The sequence below is a fragment of the Oncorhynchus nerka genome, linkage group LG20 (genome assembly GCF_034236695.1).
Source record: "Oncorhynchus nerka isolate Pitt River linkage group LG20, Oner_Uvic_2.0, whole genome shotgun sequence".
In the NCBI taxonomy this organism is placed as follows: Eukaryota; Metazoa; Chordata; class Actinopteri; order Salmoniformes; family Salmonidae; genus Oncorhynchus; species Oncorhynchus nerka.
In genome coordinates, this window is record NC_088415.1 from 19,365,268 (window position 1) to 19,380,861 (window position 15,594).

Here is a 15,594-nt window from a genome sequence, read left to right on the forward strand (position 1 = left end):
TTCTCCCTCTCTCTCTGCATTCTCCCTATTTCTCTGCCTTCTCCCTCTTTCTCTGCCTTCTCCCTCTTTCTCTGCCTTCTCCCTCTCTGCCTTCTCCCTCTCTGCCTTCTCCCTCTCTCTGCCTTCTCCCTCTCTCTGCCTTCTCCCTCTATGCTTTCTCCCTCTTTCTCTGCCTTCTCCCTCTCTCTGCCTTCTCCCATTTCTCTGGCTTCTCCCTCTCTGCCTTCTCCCTCTTTCTCTGCCTTCTCCCTCTCTGCCTTCTCCCTCTTTCTCTGCCTTCTCCCTCTTTCTCTGCCTTCTCCCTCTTTCTCTGCCTTCTCCCTCTCTCTGCCTTCTCCCTCTCTGCCTTCTCCCTCTTTCTCTGCCTTCTCCACCTCTCTGCCTTCTCCCTCTCTGCCTTCTCCCTCTTTCTCTGCCTTCTCCAAATCTGCCTTCTCCCTCTTTCTCTGCCTTTTCCCTCTCTCTGCCTTCTCCCTCTCTCTGCCTTCTCCCTCTCTGCCTTCTCTCTCTTTCTCTGGCTTCTCCCTCTTTCTCTGCCTTCTCCCTCTCTGCCTTCTCCCTCTTTCTCTGCCTTCTCCCTCTTTCTAGCTTCTCCCTCTTTCTGCCTTCTCCCTCTTTCTCTGCCTTCTCCCTCTTTCTGTCTTCTCCCCCTCTCTGCCTTCTCCCCCTCTCTGCCTTCTCCCTCTTTCTCTGCCTTCTCACTCTTTCTCTGCCTTCTCCCTCTTTCTCTGCCTTCTCCCTCTTTCTCTGCCTTCTCCCTCTTTCTCTGCCTTCTCCACCTCTCTGCCTTCTCCCTCTCTGCCTTCTCCCTCTTTCTCTGCCTTCTCCAAATCTGCCTTCTCCCTCTTTCTCTGCTTTCTCCCTCTCTCTGCCTTCTCCCTCTCTCTGCCTTCTCCCTCTCTGCTGCCTTCTCCCTCTTTCTCTGGCTTCTCCCTCTTTCTCTGCCTTCTCCCTCTTTCTCTGCCTTCTCCCTCTTTCTCTGCCTTCTCCCTCTTTCTAGCTTCTCCCTCTTTCTGCCTTCTCCCTCTTTCTCTGCCTTCTCCCTCTTTCTGCCTTCTCCCTCTGTCTGCCTTCTCCCTCTCTGCCTTCTCCCTCTTTCTCTGCCTTCTCCCCTCTCTGCCTTCCCCCCTCTCTGCCTTCTCCCTCTTTCTCTGCCTTCTCACTCTTTCTCTGCCTTCTCCCTCTCTGCCTTCTCCCTCTTTCTCTGCCTTCTCCCTCTCTGCCTTCTCCCTCTCTCTGCCTTCTCCCTCTCTCTGCCTTCTCCCTCTCTGCCTTCTCCCTCTTTCTCTGCCTTCTCTCTCTTTCTCTGCCTTCTCCCTCTCTGCCTTCTCCCTCTTTCTCTGCCTTCTTCCTCTTTCTGCCTTCTCCCTCTGTCCGCCTTCTCCCTCTCTGCCTTCTCCCTCTTTCTCTGCCTTCTTCCTCTCTGCCTTCTCCCTCTTTCTCTGCCTTCTCCCTATATCTGCCTTCTCCCTCTCTGCCTTCTCCCTCTTTCTCTGCCTTCTCCCTCTTTCTGCCTTCTCCCTCTCTCTGCCTTCTCCCTCTCTCTGCCTACTCCCTCTCTCTGCCTTCTCCCTCTGTCTGCCTTCTCCCTCTTTCTCTGCCTTCTCCCTCTCTCTGCCTTCTCTGTCTGTCTGCCTTCTCCCTCTCTCTACCTTCTCTCTCTGTCTGCCTTCTCCCTCTCTCTGCCTTCTCCCTCTCTCTGCCTTCTCTGTCTGTCTGCCTTCTCCCTCTCTCTGCCTTCTCCGTCTCTCTGCCTTCTCTGTCTCTCTGCCTTCTCTGTCTGTCTGCCTTCTCCCTCTGTCTGCCTTCTCCCTCTTTCTCTGCCTTCTCCCTCTTTCTCTGCCTTCTCCTTCTTTCTCTTCCTTCCCCCTCTCTCTGCCTTCTCCGTCTCCCTCTCTCTGCCTTCTCCGTTTGTCTGCCTTCTCCCTCTCTCTGCCTTCTCCTTCTCTCTGCCTTCTCCCTCTTTCTCTGCCCTCTCCTTCTTTCTCTTCCTTCCCCCTCTCTCTGCCTTCTCCGTCTCCCTCTCTCTGCCTTCCTCCTCTCTCTGCATTCTCCATCTCCCTATTTCTCTGCCTTCTCCCTCTTTCTCTCTCTGCCTTCTCCCTCTATCTCTGCCTTCTCCCTCTCCATCTATCTGCCTCTCCTTCTCTCCCTCTCTCCTCCTTCTCCCTCTCCTCTCTCCGACTTCTCCCTCTCCCTCTCTCCTTCCCTCCTTCTCCCTCTCTCTTCTCCTCTCTCCGCTTCTCTCCTCTCCCTCTCTCCTTCTCCTCTCCCTCTCTCCGATTTCTCCCTCTCCTTTCTCTCTCCTTCTCCCTCTCCCTCTCTCTGCCTTCTCTCTCTCCGCCATGTTCCGCTCTCCACCTTTCCCTTCCCTCTCCTCCCTCTCTCCGCCTTCTCCTCTCCCTCTCTCTGCCTTCTCCCTCTTTCTCTCTTTCTTCTCTCTCTCCCTCCGCCTTCTCCCTTTCCCTCTCCCTCTTCTCCCTCTCCCTCCTCTTCTCCCTCTCCCTCTCTCTCTTCTCCCTCTCTCTCTCCGTCTTCTCCCTCTCTCCCGCCTTCCTCTCCCCTTCTCCCTCTCCCTCTCTCTGCCTTCTCCCTCTCTCCGCCATCTCCCGCTCTCCACCTTCTCCCTCTCCCTCTCCCTCTCTCTCCTTCTCCCTCTCCCTCTCTCTGCCTTCTCCCGCTCTCCGCCTTCTCCCTCTCTCTCCTCTCTCTGCCTTCTCCTCTCTCCCATCTCCGCTCTCCACCTTCCTCTCCCTCTCCCTCGCCCTCTCCCTCTCCGCCTTCTCCCTCTCCTCTCTCCGCCTTCTCCCTCTCCCTCTCTCTCCGCCTTCTCCCTCTCCCTCTCTCTGCCTTCTCCCTCTCCCTCTCTCCGCCTTCTCCTCTCCCTCTCTCCGCCTTCTCCCTCTCCCTCTCCCTCTCCTCTCCCTCTCCGCCTTCTCCTCTCCTCTCTCCACCTTCTCCTCTCTCCGATTTCTCCCTCTCTCTCCACTTTTCTCCCTCTCACTCTCCCTTCTCCCGCTCTCCACCTTCTCCCTCTCCCTCTCTCCGCCTTCTCCCTCTCCCTCTCTCCGCCTTCTCCCTCTCTCCCTTTCTCCACCTCTCCATTCCTTTCTCCTTTCCCTCTCTCCGCCTTCTCCTCTCCCCTCCCTTTCTCTGCCTTATCCCTCTCCCTCTTTCCGCCTTCTCCCTCTCTCTCTGCCTTCTCCCTGTCCTTCTCCTCTCTCCCTCTCTCCGCCTTCTCCCTCTCCCTCTCTCCACCTTCTCCCTCTCCCTCTCTCTGCCTTCTCCCTCTCCCTCTCTCCACCTTCTCCCTCTCTCCACCTTCTCCCTCTCCCTCTCTCCACCTTCTCCCTCTCCCTATCTCTGCCTTCGCCCTCTCCCTCTCTCCACATTCTCCCTCTCCCTCTCTCTCTTCCTCTCCCTCTCTCCGCCTTCTTCCTCTCCTCTCTCCGCCTTCTCCCTCTCCCTCTCTCCGCCTTCTCCCTCTCCCTCTCTCCGACTTCTCCCTCTCCCTCTCTCCGCCTTCTCCCTCTCTCTCCTCTTCCTTCTCCCTCTCTCCGCCATGTCCGCTCTCCACCTTCTCCCTCTCCCTCTCCCTCTCCCTCTCTCTGCCTTCTCCCTCTCCCTCTCCCTCACCCTCTCCTCTCTCCTCTTCTCCCTCTCCCTCTCTCCCTTCTCCCTCTCCCTCTCTCTGCCTTCTCCCTCTCCTCTCTCTGCCTTCTCCCTCTCCCTCTCTCCACCTTCTCCCTCTCTCCACCTTCTCCCTCTCTCCACCTTCTCCCTCTCCCTATCTCTGCCTTCGCCCTCTCCTCTCTCCCATTCTCCTCTCCTCTCCCTCTCTTCCTCTCCCTCTCTCCGCCTTCTTCCTCTCCCTCTCTCCGCCTTCTCTCTCCCTCTCTCCACATTCTCCCTCTCCCTCTCTCCGCCTTCTCCTCTCCTCTCTCCGCCTTCTCCTCTCCTCTCTCCGCCTTCTCCCTCTCCCTCCGCCTTCTCCCTCTCCCTCTCTCCACCTTCTCCTCTCCCTCTCTCCGCCTTCTCCCTCTCCCTCTCTCCGCTTCTCCCTCTCCTCTCTCCGCCTTCTCCCCCCTCTCTCTGCCTTCTCCCTCTCTCTCTCCTTCTCCCTCTCCCTCTCCCTCGCCCTCTCCCTCTCTCCGCCTTCTCTCTCACCTCTCTCACCTTCTCCTCTCCGACTTCTCCCTCTCTCTCTCCGCCTTCTCCCTCCCTCTCTCCACCTTCTCCCGCTCTCACCTTCTCCCTCCCCTCTCTCCGCCATGTCCGCTCTCCACCTTCTCCTCTCTCTCCCTCTCTCTCTCTCCGCCTTCTCCCTCTCTCCCGCTCTCCACCTTCTCCCTCCTCTCTCATGTGCTCTCCACCTTCTCCTCTCCTCTCCTCGCCTCTCCCTCTCTCTGCCTTCTCCCTCTCCCTCTCTCCACCCTCCCTCTCCACCTTCTCCCTTCTCCCTCTCTCCACCTTCTCCCTCTCCCTATCTCTGCCTTCGCCCTCTCCCCTCTCCACATTCTCCCTCTCCCTCTCTCCGCCTTCTTCCTCTCCCTCTCTCCTTCTCCTCTCCCTCTCTCCCTTCTTCTCTCCCTCTCTCTTTCCTTCTCCCTCTCCCTCTCTCCCCTTCTCCCTCTCCCTCTCTCCGCTAATCCCTCTCCCTCTCTCCCTCTCCCTCCCTCTCTCTGCCTTCTCCCTCTCTCCATGCCGCTCTCCACCTTCTCCTCTCCTTTCTCCCCTCTCCCTCTCTCTCTTCTCCCTCTCCTTCTCACCTCTCCCCTCTCTCCGCCTTCTCCCTCTCTCCCTCTCTCCGCCTTCTCTCTCTCCCTCTCTCTGCCTTCTCCTCTCTCTCTCTCTGCCTTCTCCCTCTCCCTCTCTCCACCTTCTCCCTCTCTCCACCTTCTCCCTCTCCTCTCTCCACCTTCTCCCTCTCCCTCTCTCCACCTTCTCCCTCTCCCTATCTCTGCCTTCGCCTCTCCCTCTCTCCCATTCTCCCTCTCCTCCTTCTTCTTCCTCTCCCTCTCTCCGCCTTCTTCTCTCCCTCTCTCCGCCTTCTCCCTCTCCCTCTCTCCGCCTTCTCCCTCTCCCTCTCTCCGCCTTCTCCCTCTCCCTCTCTCCGCCTTCTCCCTCTCCCTCTCTCCGCCTTCTCCCTCTCCCTCCGCCTTCTCCCTCTCCCTCTCTCCACCTTCTCCCTCTCCCTCTCTCCCGCTTCTCCCTCTCCCTCTCTCCGCCTTCTCCCTCTCCCTCTCTCCGCCTTCTCCTCTCTCCCTCTCCCTCGCCCTCTCCCTCTCTCTGCCTTCGCCCTCTCCCTCTCTCCACATTCTCCCTCGCTCTCTCGCCTTCTTCCTCTCCCTCTCTCCGCCTTCTTCCTCTCCCTCTCTCCGCCTTCTTCCTCTCCCTCTCTCCGCCTTCTCCCTCTCCCTTCTCCGCCCTCTCCCCCTCCTCTCTCTGCCTTCTCCCTCTCTCCGCCATGTCCCGCTCTCCACCTTCTCCCTCTCCTCTCCCTCTCTCTCTCTGCCTTCTCCCTCTCCCTCTCCCTCACCCTCTCCCTCTCTCCGCCTTCTCCCTCTCCCTCTCTCCGCCTTCTCCCTCTCCCTCTCTCTGCCTTCTCCCTCTCCCTCTCTCTGCCTTCTCCCTCTCTCCTCTCTCCACCTTCTCCTCTCTCCACCTTCTCCCTCTCCCTCTCTCCACCTTCTCCCTCTCCTCTCTCTCCACCTTCTCCCTCTCCCTATCTCTGCCTTCGCCCTCTCCCTCTCTCCACATTCTCCCTCTCCCTCTCTCCGCCTTCTTCCTCTCCCTCTCTCCCCTTCTTCCTCTCCCTCTCTCCGCTTTCTCCCTCTCCCTCTCCCCCTTCTCCCTCTCCCTCTCTCCCTTCTCCCTCTCCCTCTCTCGCCTTCTCCCTCTCCTCTCTCCGCCTTCTCCCTCTCCCTCCGCCTTCTCTCCTCTCCCCTCTCCCTTCTCCCTCTCCCTCTCTCCGCCTTCTCCTCTCCCTCCACCTTCTCCTCTCCCCTCTCTCCACCTTCTCCCTCTCCCTCTCTCCACCTTCTTCCTCTCCCTCTCTCCGCCTTCTCCCTCTCCCTCTCTCCGCCTTCTCCCTCTCCCTCTCCCTCTCCCTCTCTCTGCCTTCTCCCTCTCCCTCTCTCTGCCTTCTCCCTCTCCCTCTCTCCACCTTCTCCCTCTCTCCACCTTCTCCCTCTCCCTCTCTCCACCTTCTCCCTCTCCCTATCTCTGCTTTCACCTTCTCCCTCTCTCCACATTCTCCCTCTCCCTCTCTTCACCTTCTCCCTCTCCCTCTCTTCACCTTCTCCCTCTCCCTCTCTTCACCTTCTCCCTCTCCCTCTCTTCACCTTCTCCCTCTCCCTCTCTTCTCACCTTCTCCCTCTCCCTCAATCTTTATCTTTCTCAGTTCTTGTACTGTTTCCTTTCTCTCCTTTTTAAATCTCTCTTTTTCTCTTTTACTGTTTGTCTTTTCTGTCTCTCTGTTCTGCATGCCACATTTCACATCTATAATAATACCTGCCCAGACCTCTCACACTTTGTGCAATATACTAGAAGTGTATGCATCACAGGCCAGTGATAGGAGGTGTTGTACTAGCTCTAATACACAGACAGACAGACACACACACACACACACACACACACACACACACACACACACACACACACACACACACACACACACACACACACACACTCAAACTCACATACACACAGTATGCAAGCCAGTGTCCTACAAACCCCCAGGGAGTGTTGAATTGTGTGAATGTGTGTGTGTGTGCGTGTGTGTGTGTGAATGTGTGTGTGCGTGTGTGTGTGTGTGTGTGTGTGTGTGTGTGTGTGTGTGTGTGTGTGTGTGTGTGTGTGTGTGTGTGTGTGTGTGTGTGTGTGTGTCAGCAGTGCTGTCAGAAGTTGTGTGTGACAGACATGTAGATCTACAGAGGAGAGTGTGGCAGCGGTGTCTGCTGCTGACAGTTGTTCACAACATTCTCTACTTTACTCTGTCACTGGGATGTCACTGCAGTCTAAACAAACCTTTATACCCTGGATAGACTCTCTCTCTCGTGTACGCCATCTCTCTTTGTCTGTCTCCCTGTCTGTCTATATCTTTCTGTCTGTCTCTCTGTCTCTCTTTCTCGTTCTCTCTCTCTCTCTTTCTCTCTCTCTGTCTCGTTCTCTCGTTCTCTCTGTCTCTCTGTCTCTCTTTCTCTCTGTCTCTCTGTCTCTCTCTCTCTCTCGTTCTCTCTGTCTCTCTGTCTCTGTCTCTCGTTCTCTCTGTCTCTCTCTCTCTCGTTCTCTCTGTCTCTCTGTCTCTCTTTCTCTCTGTCTCTCTGTCTCTCTGTCTCTCTCTCTCGTTCTCTCTGTCTCTCGTTCTCTCTGTCTCTCTTTCTCTCTGTCTCTCTTTCTCTCTGTCTCTCTGTCTCTCTCTCTGTCTCTCTGTCTCTCTGTCTCTCTTTCTCTCTCTCTGTCTCGCTCTCTCGTTCTCTCTGTCTCTCTTTCTCTTTGTCTCTCTGTCTCTCTCTCTCGTTCTCTCTGTCTCTCTTTCTCTCTCTCTGTCTCGCTCTTTTTCTCTCTTTCACTCTGTCTCTCTTTCTCTCTGTATCTCTGTCTCTCTCTCTGTCTCTCTCTGTCTCTCTCTCTTTCTCTCTGTCTCTCTGTCTCTCTCTCTCTGTCTCTGTCTCTCTCTGTCTCTCTCTTTCTCTTTTGTACTCCAGCTCTCTAACTGTCTATCGCTGTTTGACCATCTGTCTTCTTTTCATAGGCTCTCTCTCGTTCCTTTACTCCCTCTTTCTCTCTCTTGCTATGTGTTTAAATGATCTCAGATGAGACAGTACTGATTTATCTGTCAACAGCATCCTGTCCTTTGTTGTAATTTTGGGGGATGTGTGTGTGTGTGTGTGCAGACACAAGTGCGTTTGGTGGAAAACACAAATGGTTGTACATTTTACAAACAGGATGAATTCGAGGTGTGGTGTTTAAAGGAGAGGTTTTCCATGGATGATTTAAGCAGTCAAGATAAAATTAATGTGGTCAACGGCCAGGCAGCCCATCCGGACTGGTCTCAGAGTAGTGGTTATGGGTGTGTTGAGAGTGCACAGTTATTGGAGGGTCTCTTTTGATTGAACAGCATTGCCAGCGCTCAGAGGATTAGCTTATTTTGTTCTGTCTCTTTCAGGAAGCACATGGAGGATGCTAAAGCAGTTTTAATCACATACACAACTCAAACTTTTATGACAAATTATTACCGGTATACTAACTATGTTTCATGAATATCCAAAGAGTATTGTTTAGTCTCATAATAATTTTCTTTGAGTTCACATACAGAACTTTATGAAAGCAGTTGTGACACATGAAGGTCTGCACCCAGTAGAACCTCATTTGAATCTCCTGTTATAACATGCCTGTATCAGACGCGTAGCAGCATAGGCTTTAGGCTATTTTTGCCCGCTCGCTTCGTAAATTGGTCCTAATCGGCATGTCAGCCTTTAAGCAAGCTTGCAGCCGGGCATGTAACCCATAGGTCTGCCTTTATGCAAGCTTGCAGCCGGGCATGTAACCCATAGGTCTGCCTTTAAGCAAGCTTGCAGCCGGGCATGTAACCCATAGGTCTGCCTTTAAGCAAGCTTGCAGCCGGGCATGTAACCCATAGGTCTGCCTTTAAGCAAGCTTGCAGCCGGGCATGTAACCCATAGGTCTGCCTTTAAGCAAGCTTGCAGCCGGGCATGTAACCCATAGGTCTGCCTTTATGCAAGCTTGCAGCCGGGCATGTAACCCATAGGTCTGCCTTTATGCAAGCTTGCAGCCGGGCATGTAACCCATAGGTCTGCCTTTAAGCAAGCTTGCAGCCGGGCATGTAACCCATAGGTCTGCCTTTAAGCAAGCTTGCAGCCGGGCATGTAACCCATAGGTCTGCCTTTAAGCAAGCTTGCAGCCGGGCATGTAACCCATAGGTCTGTAACCCATAGGTCTGCCTTTAAGCAAGCTTGCAGCCGGGCATGTAACCCATAGGTCTGCCTTTAAGCAAGCTTGCAGCCGGGCATGTAACCCATAGGTCTGCCTTTAAGCAAGCTTGCTATTGGTGTATCGTAATGGGACATTAAAAATACTTTAAAAAAATACATTACAGCCTTATTCTAAAATTGATTCAATTATCAATCTACACACATAATGACAAAGCAGAAATAGTTTTTTAGAAATGTTTGCAAATGTATATAAAAAAAAACTGAAATATAAAATCCACATAAGTATTCAGACCCTTTACTCAGTACTTTGTTGATGTACCTTTGGCAGTGGTTACAGCCTCGAGTCTTCTTGGGGATGATGCTACAAGCTTGGCACACCTGTACTTGGTGAGTTTCTCTCATTCTTCTCTGCAGATCCTCTCAAGCTCTGTCAGGTTGGATGGGGAGCGTTGCTGCACAGCTATTTTCAGATCTCTCCAGAGATGTGCCTTTTACTGAGGAGTGGCTTCCGTCTGGCCATGCTACCGTAAAGGCCTGATTGGTGGCGTGCTGCAGAGATGGTTGTCCTTCTGGAAGGTTCTCGCATCTCCACAGAGGAACTCTGACTCAAGAGTCTTGGTGGTTCCAAATGTATTCCATTTAAGAATGATGATGGCCACTGCGTACTTGGGGACCTTCAAGGCTGCAGACATGTTCTGGTACCCTTCCCCAGTACCGTTCCTCGACACAATCCTGTCTTCTGAGCTCTACGGACAATTTATTTCACCTCATGGCTTGATTTGCTCTGACATGCACTGTCAACTGTGGGACCTTATATAGACAGGTGTGTGCCTTTCCAAATCATGTCCAATCAAATAAATGTCTCAGGTGAATTCCAATCTAGTTGTAGAAACATCTCAAGGATGATCAATGGAAACAGGATGCACCTGAGCTCAATTTCGAGTCTCATAGCAAAGGGTCTGAATACTTATGTAAATAAGGTATTTCTGTTTTATATTGTGTGTAGATTGATGAGGGAAAAAATCTGTTAGAATAAGGCTGTAACGTAACAAAATGTAGAAAAGGGGAATGGGTCTGAACACTGTACACTATATTTGTTGGGGGGCAAGTCTATGGTAAAGTGCTTTAGTGGACTCATTTTAAAAATGTGTCATTGGTTTGATATCTTACATGGTTTATGTTGTCATATGTGTAAAGTATAATTTTCTGCCTTTCAACATAACTAATAAAGATCAATCATTCAAACTCAATCAACCAATGAATGAATGATTCCTCTCTGTCTAAAGGTGCAGATGTGACAGAGCCCAACAGCTCAGACAGTCGCGGAGAACGTCTCGACTTCTTCCTCAAACAGGAAGAAGCTCTGACAATGGGCGAGGCCAACTTCCTGGGTGCCAGCGAATCAGATGGGGCAGGAGGTGGGACCGGGGGTGGGACTACACCTTCGGTAGCCAATCTGAGGGCAGCATTGATGAGTAAAAACAGCCTGCTTTCGCTACGGGCTGAGATGCTGGGAGACGATAATCCTGTACTGTTTGAATTCATGCCCAAAGGAGGACACTCCCTTTCACGTAAGTTACTGTTATAGTATGTTACACACACACACACACACACACACACACACACACACACACACACACACACACACACACACACACACACTTCAACAGCACTTAACTGCTGTTTGAGTGTCAAACAATACCACTGCTACAGAATCATCATTCTCTCATTGGCTTTTGTGAATTTAGTTTTGGTGTGTGCAGGTGTGCGTGTCTATTGCATGCTGTGTGTCTGTGTGTGTGTGTGTGTGTGTGTGTGTGTGTGTGTGTGTGTGTGTGTGTGTGTGTGTGTGTGTGTGTGTGTGTGTGTGTGTGTGTGTGTGTGTGTGTGTGTGTGTGTGTGTGTGTGTGTGTGTGTTCAGTATGTAACAGGTCTGTGTGATGGTGCAAGAGAGGATTACTCAGTTGTGACTCAGTGAGAGAACATTGTGCTGGGATGGCTCCCGGGTGTGTGAGAAAATGTTTCCTGGATTTCTTTGCCAAAGTGTGTGTGTCAGTGTGTGTGTGGTTTCATAAAACAGGGTTTAGCCATGTTCATCTGTGTGTATGAGTGATTGAATGATGTATTGTGCATGGGTGCATGTGGGTGTGTGTCTGAGGCCTTGAGGATGGCCTTCCATACCTTCCCTCTATCTTGGTGTAAATATAGCAGGATGCTAGCCATTGGTATAATAAAAGCTTTTAAATCATCAACTTTAATGTTCCACTCACTGCGCCTCTCAGTCAAGTTATTTTGGACCATTGGAATATACACTAGATGACCAAAAGTATGTGGACACCTGCTTGTCGAACATATCATACTAAAATCATGGTCATTAATATGGAGTTGGTCCCCCCTTTGCTGCTATGACAGCCTCTTCTACTCTTCTGGGAAGGCTTTCCACTAGATGTTGGAACGTTGCTGCGGGGACTTGCTTCAGTTCAGCCACAAGAGCATTAGTGAGGTCAGGCACTGATGTTGGGCGATTAGGCCTGGCTCGCAATCGAAATTCCAATTAATCCCAAAGGTCTTCGATGGGGTTGAGGTCAGGGCTCTGTGCAGGCCAGTCAAGGTCTTTCACAGTGATTTCGACAAACCATTTCTGTATGGACCTCTCTTTGTGCACAGGGGCATTGTCATGCTGAAACAGGAAAGGGCCTTCCCCAAACTGTTGCCACAAAGTTGGAAGCACATAATTGTCTAGAATGTCATTGTATGCTGTAGCATTAAGATTTCCCTTCACTGGAACTAAGTGGCCTAGCCCAAACCATGAACGACAGCCCCAGACCGTTATTCCTACACCAAACTTTACAGTTGGCATAATACATTCGGACGTTTCCACTGCTCCAGAGTCCAATGGCGGTGAGCTTTACACCACTGTGCGGTTGCTCGGCCATGGAAACCCATTTCATGATGCTCCCGACGAACATTTCTTGTGCTGACATTGCTTCCAGAGGCAGTTTGGAACTCGGTAGTGAGGGTTGCAACCGAGGACAGACCATTTTTACTCTCTACGCACTTCAGCACTCAGCGGTTCCATTCTTCCAGCTTGTGTGGTCTACCACTTCGCGGCTGAGTTGTTGTTTCTCCTAGACGTTTCCACTTCACAATCACACCACTTACAGTTGACCAGGGCAGCTCTAGCAGGGCAGAATTTGGACAAACTGACTTGTTGTAAAGGTGGCATCTTATGACGATGCCATGTTGAAAGTCACTGTGCTCTATAGTAAGGCCATTATACTATAAATGTTTGTCTATGGAGATTGTTTGGCTGTGTGCTCGATTTTATACACCTGTCAGCAGCGGGTGTGGCTGAAAGAGACAAATCCACTCATTTGAAGGGGTGTCCACATACTGCTGTATATAGTGTCTCTCCCAGTGTGTATTTATGTGTGCGTGTTTGTGTGTTTGTGTGTGTGTGTGTGTGTGTGAGGGTGAGGGTGCGTGCATGTGTGTGTGTTTAATTTCTCTTTGCTTTCTTTGGCTGGTAATTGTCTTCTTTGTGCTGAGTTGTGTTTGTCTGTGTTTGAGGTAGATGGAGAAAGAGTCCAACTCTAAACCTGGTCATGCCCTTTTAGCTTAGCCCTGCTCTGATACAATAGGGCTGGAGACTAGGGCTTTGACTGAGTGGACCCCTACACACACACACACTCACACACACACAAACCCTCTGTTGGCTTTAAGTGAAGAGATTGAGACGCTGTCACAGCAGGCACGCTGCCTCTCATTTGACCTGCCCCTACTGAGGGGCCTCTATCATACACACACACACACACACACACACACACACACACACACACACACACACACACACACACACACACACACACACACACACACACACACACGCACACAAACACAAACACTTAACACAGATCCTTGAATAATGATATGAGTAGAATTCAAAGAATGTTATCAGTACCATTTCGTCCTTCTGAAATGTGTCTTATGTGCCTAGTAATTTATGATATGTTTAAACATGCCTCTTTATTTGAGTGTCAGCGCATTGTGAACTCTAGGGAAAGTGTGTGTTTGGCCAAACACAGCTTGAAAGCACCACACAATAGGGTGGTTTTGAGAGATGCCTTTCGGGATGGCCAACCAACCCCTCCACTGAGGTTTTCACTCTCTCTTTAAAAGAGAGATGAAAATAAACAAACATGATGTTCTTCAGAGCACTGAGGGAAGGACAAGCCTAGTGAGTTGGACGGATTGCTGCTTTCTCCCCTCAGTACAACCTACCCTCTATCCCTCCCCCAGGTTCTCCTTCACACTCCCTTCTTCTGTCTCTCCTACGACCCCTTCCTCACCCCTTCCTCACCCCTTCCTCACCCCTTCCCTCTTTTACAGTCTCCTCTTCTTCCCTCCCTCTCTCATTCCTTCAGCCTGCCTCTCCATAACACCTCCCCACCTCTCCACCTCTCATTCCTTCAGCCTGTCTCTCCATAACACCTCCCCACCTCTCCACCTCTCATTCCTTCAGCCTGCCTCTCCATAACACCTCCCCACCTCTCCACCTCTCATTCCTTCAGCCTGCCTCTCCATAACACCTCCCCACCTCTCCACCTCTCATTCCTTCAGCCTGCCTCTCCATAACACCTCCCCACCTCTCCCTCTCTCATTCCTTCAGCCTGCCTCTCCATAACACCTCCCCACCTCTCCACCTCTCATTCCTTCAGCCTGCCTCTCCATAACACCTCCCCACCTCTCCACCTCTCATTCCTTCAGCCTGCCTCTCCATAACACCTCCCCACCTCTCCACCTCTCATTCCTTCAGCCTGCCTCTGCATAAACACCTCCCCATTCCTTCAGCCTGCCTCTCCATAACACCTCCCCACCTCTCTCTCATTCCTTCAGCCTGCCTCTCCATAACACCTCCCCACCTCTCCACCTCTCATTCCTTCAGCCTGCCTCTCCATAACACCTCCCCACCTCTCCACCTCTCATTCCTTCAGCCTGCCTCTCCATAACACCTCCCCACCTCTCCACCTCTCATTCCTTCAGCCTGCCTCTCCATAACACCTCCCCACCTCTCCACCTCTCATTCCTTCAGCCTGCCTCTCCATAACACCTCCCCACCTCTCCACCTCTCATTCCTTCAGCCTGCCTCTCCATAACACCTCCCCACCTCTCCACCTCTCATTCCTTCAGCCTGCCTCTCCATAACACCTCCCCACCTCTCCACCTCTCATTCCTTCAGCCTGCCTCTCCATAACACCTCCCCACCTCTCCACCTCTCATTCCTTCAGCCTGCCTCTCCATAACACCTCCCCCACCTCTCCACCTCTCATTCCTTCAGCCTGCCTCTCCATAACACCTCCCCACCTCTCCACCTCTCATTCCTTCAGCCTGCCTCTCCATAACACCTCCCCACCTCTCCACCTCTCATTCCTTCAGCCTGCCTCTCCATAACACCTCCCCACCTCTCCACCTCTCATTCCTTCAGCCTGCCTCTCCATAACACCTCCCCACCTCTCCACCTCTCATTCCTTCAGCCTGCCTCTCCATAACACCTCCCCACCTCTCCACCTCTCATTCCTTCAGCCTGCCTCTCCATAACACCTCCCCACCTCTCCACCTCTCATTCCTTCAGCCTGCCTCTCCATAACACCTCCCCACCTCTCCACCTCTCATTCCTTCAGCCTGCCTCTCCATAACACCTCCCCACCTCTCCACCTCTCATTCCTTCTGCCTCTCCATAACACCTCCCCACCTCTCCACCTCTCATTCCTTCAGCCTGCCTCTCCATAACACCTCCCCACCTCTCCACCTCTCATTCCTTCAGCCTGCCTCTCCATAACACCTCCCCACCTCTCCACCTCTCATTCCTTCAGCCTGCCTCTCCATAACACCTCCCCACCTCTCCACCTCTCATTCCTTCAGCCTGCCTCTCCATAACACTCCCCACCTCATTCCCACCTCTCCACTCTCTCATTCCTTCAGCCTGCCTCTCCATAACACCTCCCCACCTCTCCACCTCTCATTCCTTCAGCCTGCCTCTCCATAACACCTCCCCACCTCTCCACCTCTCATTCCTTCAGCCTGCCTCTCCATAACACCTCCCCACCTCTCCACCTCTCATTCCTTCAGCCTGCCTCTCCATAACACCTCCCCACCTCTCCACCTCTCATTCCTTCAGCCTGCCTCTCCATAACACTCCCCACCTCTCTCCCCTTCCTCTCCACCTCTCCCTCTCATTCCTTCAGCCTGCCTCTCCATAACACCTCCCCACCTCTCCACCTCTCATTCCTTCAGCCTGCCTCTCCATAACACCTCCCCACCTCTCCACCTCTCATTCCTTCAGCCTGCCTCTCCATAACACCTCCCCACCTCTCCACCTCTCATTCCTTCAGCCTGCCTCTCCATAACACCTCCCCACCTCTCCACCTCTTTAACTTCAAAGCATAGTTATTTCAATCTTTGGGAAAGTATTGATTCATCGAGCAGAGTAGTAGTGCGAGGTCACCTGCCCCATTTCACCAGCCATTGCTGCCATTATCACAACTGTGTGTGTGTGTGTGTGTGTGTGTGTGTGTGTGTGTGTGTGTGTGTGTGTGTGTGTGTGTGTGTGTGTGTGTGTGTACTAGTTTTCCTACAC

The 15,594-nt window shown here is 52.4% G+C and overlaps 1 protein-coding gene across 1 annotated transcript in view; it reads left to right on the top strand.

Annotated features, from left to right (window-relative positions):
- The window catches only part of LOC115101618 (zinc finger and BTB domain-containing protein 46), a 182,685-nt gene that overhangs the window by 146,210 nt on the left and 20,881 nt on the right, over positions 1-15,594 (top strand). The window contains exon 4 of the mRNA XM_065005286.1: positions 10,244-10,528. Within this exon, the coding sequence (XP_064861358.1) occupies positions 10,244-10,528 (285 nt within the window). The remainder of the gene's footprint in view (positions 1-10,243; positions 10,529-15,594) is intronic.